Source organism: Dermacentor silvarum, chromosome 3 (genome assembly GCF_013339745.2).
Source record: "Dermacentor silvarum isolate Dsil-2018 chromosome 3, BIME_Dsil_1.4, whole genome shotgun sequence".
Classification (NCBI taxonomy): Eukaryota; Metazoa; Arthropoda; class Arachnida; order Ixodida; family Ixodidae; genus Dermacentor; species Dermacentor silvarum.
Window position 1 is genome coordinate 197,823,521 of NC_051156.1, and position 8,022 is coordinate 197,831,542.

An 8,022-nucleotide genomic window follows, 5' to 3' on the forward strand; every position below is an offset into this window, starting at 1 on the left:
CACTTTAGGAGTAGTACGCCACTGTACAACACCCTAAATTCTTTTTTTTTATTGCGATAGCAATCATATTGACACTCCAAGCGCATTTTGCCGTCTCCGTCGCCGTGGTCATAGCCGTCGCAATGAGCTTTCATATAAAGTCCAACGGCGATAAAATCGTCGCCGCGCGCCATGCGCTGTGCGTGCGAGTAAAAGCGTACGAGGGTGAGCCGCCAATCGCGGCTCAATGTAGCGCACGCGAGGGAGGGAGGGACGAAGGCAGGCCGGAAGCGAGCGGTATTTCGCGTGCGAGGCACGGGGGCGAAGCGACGGAGAGGAAGGGGTGGGGGTGCGTTATGCGCCGTCTGCTGCTGCTCGCAGCGCGGCTGCGCGGGCGCCGTATCTTGAAAGCGATCTGCGACGTGGGCGAAGTGCACATGGGCGCCCGCGCGTGCCTCATCTTCAAAGCGATCTTCGATGGGGACAAAGTGCATGCGTCGAGTACCGGTAGCTTCGTATGTGCCGTGCTTTCGAGGTTTAGTTCACGTTGAAACGAGACGAGAGACAGCTCGAAGGTCAATTTGCTCGCTGCAGCTGGCGCGCTTTATCACTCCGGCGTTTTCACAGCGAGTTTCCGCGGTCATCGAGCGAGATGTGTTCATGCTTACATGTGTGCGCGTGACAGCGTGCTTGTCAGTTTAGTTAGTAAGCGAATGTTTACAACTTTATACGGCCCATTAAACTACTATCTTTGCTTCGTATAGATCTCTACTAATTTGCTATCGCAATCGATGCTTCGTCTTTCGGGCGAAACTGCGACTTTTCTTTTTTTTTTTTCGTCCTTGTAGGCTGTTTTGCACGCGTCGCGGGAACAGTGAGTCAGCGACTGCAGGGAATTTCTAGTCTCATGTAATTATACCATCCTGCCGTACCCTAAGAAAAGATGTGTTCTCAAGTTCGCTAAACATAAGAGCCAATTAACGATTATGTTATTTCGATACTGCGTTTCGAAATATCATAAATGCGTATCATGCCTCTAGCACAGATATCTATCGCTTTTTCTGCAATAAACAGCGAAATTGATTTCTAAACTTGTGATTAGCCGAAGACGAAGACTGTAAAAAAGTGGCGGGCTTCTGCCTTGCGCTATACTGCGGCTCGCCAGCACCTTCCCTGTCCATTCTACACTTCTATGAGGAAAGTCGCAAGCTTGGGAATGTCCCTGTTTGTAAGCAGTGAAATGGTCAATGTGCGCAACAGCTTCAGGAACCTGATGGGGGAGGAGGACGTTTCTCGTTAACATATAGGCACTAAATATGCCGATCACAAAGAGCAACATACATATATCACTTACTGTCTACAGTCTTTTCGCCACCTGTAAGTGAGAAAAGAGAACCGAGAGCCGGACATCACTTAGTCACAAATTAAGGTTAAGCAATCAGACAACAAATCCTGCTGTGTATAAGTAATGGCATGTGGAAGCTTCATGTGTCGCACATAATGAGTGTGTTCTAATTCTGGCTAGCATCGGAGACAGTCTACGTAGACAGCTAAAGGAAACAGCTTCGAGCCCAAGTAATGGAAGACGCCTGGACGACAACGAGAACGCGCTTCTGCGACCTGCCCCCTCACTTTGCCAAGCAAAAGCTAAGACAACCACATAATATGTCTGTATTTTAGCTCTTTGCCTGTGCAAACCTACGAAAGACAAGCGTGGCAACTTTTTTTTTCTTTTTGCTCAGGCGACCTTCCGTCTTCTTTCCACGCTTCCTGGACAGCTGTCATCTTTTTTGCATAGAAAAATAGCCCACATCGTTTTTTACTTCGATGCTGTCTTTGCGAAGCTTTGATGTTCGTCAGAATTAGAACGTCACTTAAGATGGCCGCTGTCTCCTTACCATCTGTTTCGCCCTCTACGACTTCTATTGTAATACAAACATATAGTCTCTCAGTGCGACTTGTGCTTGTCTGTTTCCGTGTTAACCCTGCTCTTGCCCCGTTTCATTTAGACTGCAAACTGTAAGCGACACTCACGTGAACAATCTGCCAGTAAAATTACCTCCACAATTCATCTGAAGCGTAATCGACATCTCATATGAATAAATGGGCAGATGAAACAATGTTCAAAGCAGCAACGACACCACGAAGAACTTCCTCGTTCTACCATTCTGCTATATTCAGGCGTCTACGGCAACGTTTCTGTATGTAAGTGAAACTCACGTAACCTTTCTGACTTCCTTCATGACTTATCTGAATAACAAGATGCAAGGACTTTTTTTTAATTTTACACTTTCAAACTGATTCTAGGGGCCGTATTCTGAAACGTTCGCCTAGGCGAAATTTCTTTTTTCGCTTTCAGGCGTGCGCCGATTGGCTGTTTTAGCAAAATTGGATGAGCTGATTGGGTGGTTGAGCCCGACGTCATTCAATTTGCTCAACCAGCCAATCAGCGCGCATGCTGAGTTCGCCTAGGCGAAATTTCGCCTAGGCGAACGTTTCAGAATACGGCCCTAGTGTAGCTATTTGGTGTCCCCTTGATACTCAATCCTTATCGCACACCATACCTCCGAAGAAGTCGTGGCTCGCTAGAAACAAGATCAGCAGGACGATCAGGGTGATGAGAAGGACGATGAGGAGGCAGTCCCTGGCGATCTCCCTGGAGTGGCGGCTCTCTTTCTCCCGTTTCCTGAATACGAAACCGGCAGACGAGCTCACCAAGTTCCCGATGAACTATAAATATAAATTAACAGGTTGGCTGATGAGGCTAGCTTGTACTCCATTACCGTGAGTGTACTTCGTGCGGTGTACTTTGAGCCTGAGTCAGCGCTTGTCCTTGTCTAACTATACGTCCTCGCTTAACCTAGCTTGGCGTAGTACACACCCAATAAATATCTTGAACTATAGGGAACAGCGCGAAAGATGAGGACGCAGAAAAGGCACACAGCAACCACACGTACGTAGCGCTGATCTTAGTTCAAGATGATCAGCTAACTAGCCGACACGTTCACTTTGTATTATCCGACAAATATACTGTGCAACGAAAATCAATCAGAAAAAGCAAAAACTCATTCGTCGTGTCAGATAAGTCGTCACATTCCGAGATAAACTACAGCAACAGGACCGGTGAAAGACAAAAATTGGACGACGCCTAAGCTTTGTCTTTAAGAGTGGAACGTGAGAGCATTCAAAGATACCTGACAGCTTCTCTCGCTTCCCGGCAACTTCAGCTTATCTAAGCGTACTGTTTACCTGGAAACACTGGCGGCTAACGCTATGCCCGATAGCGAGCCTTCTGGTTTTTTTTTTCCCCGCATGGCGGGTGCCACCGCTGCCGCGAATACGCGGAGGCGAGCGCCATCTGGATGGTGTTTCAAAGAACCGAGAGGGGCGTGCCGCTCTCACCGAGATAGACCTAAAAGGGCAGCAGGAAAAGGGGTTTGTGCTTGAGTTTCTGCGTAACAGAATTATGTTCTCTCGTGTATTCAAATTACAGTCGGACGCTATCATGTTTATAGGTTGTGTGAAAGTTGTACTTTACGAATTTTCTGACGCATTTTACTGTGAGAAATGCAATTAGTTAAGTAACGCGTATGCGCCACGCGGAGGGCCTGCATGATTCGGGATAATTTTTATCTAACGGACAACGACGCCGTCACCGACGCCGGATTTTCTGCGACACGGGGCCCTTAACGCTATCCCGTTAAAATAACACAGTCGCTGTTTTACCTTTCATTGGTCTTGTTGCTGCTCTGATTCTCTCGGAATTAATGTTACTCGACTATCTAGCAAAAGTTTACGCGCTTGTACAGTTAAGTTCTTATTTTATCCTGCTTGAATATTATGCCACTGGAGTAACTTTAAGCGTCATTTCATGCACTGCATTTACACCTCTATATCTTTAGTCTTGCTGCACAAACCCACAATGCAACACTAGCCCGCTGCAAACTCAGCAAGGGTCGTCGTTTGCTCGTACCGACGTACGCGGGCCTTGTAGTTCAACCGGTCCGCGTTTCTCTGGTGCGAAGGCCTCGGTTCCCGTGGCACTTCGTGATGTTGCGACCGCGATGCCCGGGGTGACTCCGCTAACATCTGCGAGGAGGACACGACCACGGGAGCTCGCCTCATTTCGTCCTGCGATTCTCCGAACGACTGTTCGTCATAGGTGGTCGGGTCCACCCCGTACAGCATTTCCGAGGACTGCGAGCTTGTCACGTCACCGCGGACGTGGTGCGGGTACCGGGCCATCATCTCGCGCTGGAGCTTCTTGAACTCCGGGTCACTGCTAGCTGCGCCAACGAGAGGCCGTATGTATTGCCACGTTTCATAGTGACCGAGGAGAACAGGGAACACTGCCAGAAGTGCCAATTAACATTGTGATGCCCGAACACAGTTCTACATCGAATAAGATTACAACAACTTGCTCACCTTTGCTTCTGGCCATGGGGAGTGTACAGGTAAAAACAAAATCAGTATAGTGACTATTTATGTACTAATTGCTTTGTTCAGCTATTAACAACTCCATAAGAACTCGTTCCAGCCTGTCAAAAGAGTTACTGTAGGCTATGCGTTATGCTTTCCGTGCTTAAATGAGAAATCGGAGGTATCAAACACTGCGTAGCATATTTCCTTCTTTGTAGGCATTACAAGGTCAGTGAACCTAACTTTTTATCGGCCGAACTTGGTGCCCAGAAAGGCAAGCAAAATTCGGATCACAACGATAGCTGCAAGCATGGTCGTCAGTCCTGGAACCTAAACTCGCGGTTCGATTCCGTCCGCTGTTTACAAGTGTCTCAACGTACTAACTTCTCTAGTAATCGCTGTTGTTCGTGTATACGTTCGAGAATGTGCAGCACTATTCGCGTCGCGCGTATAACTTGATTTAGAGCAGCCTCTCTCGCTAAGTAATTGGCCACAACGCTCCAAGAAATTTCGGATACAGTCATGCGCGCCTTGCCCCGAGCGATAACTCGACAACCGTAATAACTTGGTCAAAAGAGATCTACCGGTCAAAAAGTAATTTGATTATGGGGAATATAAACTTAATTAAATCCTAAGGTGTTACGTGTCAAGACCCCGATCCAACTATGATGCACGCGTCGTAGTGTGGGGCTCCGGATAATTTTGACCACCTGGGCGTTCTTTAACGTGCACCCAGGCAGACCACGGTACACGAGCGATTTTCCATTAGGCACCAACAAAATGCGGCCACCACCGTTGGGAAATTAACCCACAACCTCGTTGGTTTACCCACGAGGTTGTGGTTAAGTTACCCACAACCGAATACTCGCGAAGTGGCAATCCGGCTCAGCCCAACCACAATGTCAAACGATGCACAACACAGTATATCTTCTTGTAATCACTGCAATCTAGTGAAAACTAGATCCTGGCTAAAACTTCGTTGCAATGGCTCTCCACCAAGCGGCCGTGCTCGGCGTGGCCGTCTGTTGCGGATGGAGTGCTATCGCTAGTGTAATCTTGGCACAGCTATTCTCGGGGATTGGCCAAAAATTAGGCACATATCGACATCACGTAGATATCATTATGGCAGACTTGGGCCTCGTGACTCTGCGCGAAAGATGGCTTGATCGTGACATGATATTTCTACGCCAAGTTGTGCGAGGTGACCTCGACCGTGCCACACTGCTCACCCCCCTTGCACTCTCGCATACCACCTCGTAAACCTACTAAGTGTTAGCGTGCATTTTATCCTGACGTTCGTTTACCGTGCCCAATGTCGCGCCCGTGGGAAACATATGATTCTATGAATAGTGATCTCTTTCTCTAACCTCACATCAACGTTTTCATGTATTCTAGTGGGATTTTATTCTCGTATGGTCAGCTTTGTCATCACTTTTTTTTTTCTTTTTCTTTTTCTCTATTTCTTCTTTTTTTTTTCTTTTTTTCTTTGCTTCTCCGCTGTACTATCAGTCACGTGACAAGTCTCCATCTCCAGCCGCGGTGGCTTAGCGGCTATGGTGATGCGCAGCTAAGCACGAGGTCGCGGGATCGAATCCCGGCAGCGGCGGCCGCATTTCGATGAGTGCGAAAATTTAAGAACACCCGTGTCCCGCGCGTTGGGGGCACGTTAAAGATCCACAGGTGGTCAAAAATTAATTCGAAGTCCCCCACTGCGGATGAATTCCTCATAATCAAATCTGGTTTCGGCACGTGAAACCCCAGAATTCAATTCAAACCTTTTTTTTTTTTTTTTTCATTACTCTGCTCTCATTGTGCAAAAAAAAATGGTACGTATATGACGTAGCGAGCTGTCGCCAAGGCCGCAAAGCTGTTTTCAGCCATTACACATAAATAAACCAAATTCATATACCTAGTGGCACGGAGCAAGCCTAGTGGAGCATACCGAGTGATCCCAGTCGTCAACTGGGCCAGACAGGTACCAGCAGCAAGTTGTCTATTGAGGCAAATACATGGTGACCCACGTTGTCTGCTGGCCAAGTAAACATGGGCACACCTATAGTATCCCAACATAGCAGACAACTTGGATCATTGGGGAAAGGTTAGATACATTATACAAAGTGGGTAAAGTGGGGTGAAGGTGCGCGTATCAGCCGTGTTATAATAGTATATAGTTATAGCGCAAAGTGATATGAACCCGTCCACAAACCGATAATACGATAGATAATTAGTTCCATGTGGTTATCGCTGGTTCACAGCGCGGCGTCAACATCGTTGCGATACTAGAGACTGGGAGAAGCGCGTGTAAACAAGTGACGGCAACGCAGCCAGCGTTCCTGCTGCACCGCTGACAGGTGGCGCTAATGAGCTTTTACACTACTTCGATATATTTGTGCTGACGTAACAGCTGTTAGAGGAGAGTGTGCGCAAGCCTTCTCTGTTCTTATGTGGTGTTGGCGCCGGCCGTGCGCACGCCCAGCAACATTGCGCTCCGCATTGAAGTGCATATGCACGCAAGCCACAGCCTCGTATACTTAGCGGCCGAGTCAAGACAACGTCACGTAAATGGCGGGCGTCGAAACGATTTCCACTTTACGGCGGCGGATTTTGAACCCGTTAGATTAATAACATATAAGTTCAGCAGCGCTCTCGACTGCCAATCACAGATAGTGGAAAGTGCAAATGGCTTACACATCATGTCGAGGCCGTTTCCGCCGAGCTGTAGCTTAACGTCGCGCACTGGAGATGTCAGAAAAGGGACGGCTATCAGTCCGTGGCAGACGCTCAAACAAACACGTTCGTTTTCTTCTTCAAGAGTGGCACGAGCTTCCAAGGGTACATCCATGATCGAAGCAGACGAAGAAAATATTAAGAAAAAGAAAACAACTATTGTTCGCGGAAACAATAAATTGCTGGTCTCCCCAAATCAAAAGAAAGAAAGAAAAGAATGAGAACGCAGCAGATGTGTGCGACCCATCACAGCATAATTTGCAGTAAAACTTCTTACTTCGATTTCGAGCAGTTTTCTTAAGAATTTCAATTGCCTGCAAGTAACAAAGCACTTTAAGCCGCGTAAGACCTATAACATGGACCTCACTTTGTGCAAACTCAAAACATGGGGGCGCATCCTATTCTCTCAGGACACCGGGAAGGCATGCGTGTAAGGTTCGTGTAACGCTGTAATTAACATATACGTGTGCACATTAAACATTGCACACACCAGAGGTAACGCGCCACTCCTCCCCCCTTTCAATGAAATACTAAGCTGTCGCCGCACTTCGATATCGTATGACAGCGGGCAAAAACTGCACGCACTTCGCATAATACCTGCAAAATGGGGGGAAACCGACTATTCCGCCATCACTTACAAGGTTCTAATTAAACCAGGAATGTTACGCTTTTGCCAAACATAGCCCTCAACTTGCCGCCCATTAAATGTGAATTCTTTGTCTCGTACGGTTATCGCAGCCTCTCACGACACAGATAGCAAACATCAGGCATAGCAGCCACATAACGTTTTCGAACACTTGCGCAAGTAACTTTATGGAACGGCCAAACTTTACCTGCAATGTTTCAACATTGCGTGTTCATAAGCCCTAATGTTCTCTCAGTTTTTACCAAAGTTAA

At 47.4% G+C, this 8,022-nt stretch overlaps 1 protein-coding gene across 1 annotated transcript in view; it reads right to left on the reverse strand.

Moving 5' to 3' along the window:
* Positions 1 to 7,240, reverse strand: part of LOC119445133 (inosine-uridine preferring nucleoside hydrolase-like) — a 42,965-nt gene extending 35,725 nt beyond the window's left edge. Inside the window, exons 1-4 of the mRNA XM_037709456.2 lie at positions 7,087 to 7,240; positions 3,953 to 4,265; positions 2,544 to 2,665; positions 1,334 to 1,354 (exon numbers count right to left, since the gene is read on the reverse strand). Coding sequence (XP_037565384.2) covers positions 1,334 to 1,354; positions 2,544 to 2,665; positions 3,953 to 4,265; positions 7,087 to 7,240 — 610 coding nt within the window. The remainder of the gene's footprint in view (positions 1 to 1,333; positions 1,355 to 2,543; positions 2,666 to 3,952; positions 4,266 to 7,086) is intronic.
* Positions 7,241 to 8,022: the final 782 nt, after the last annotated feature.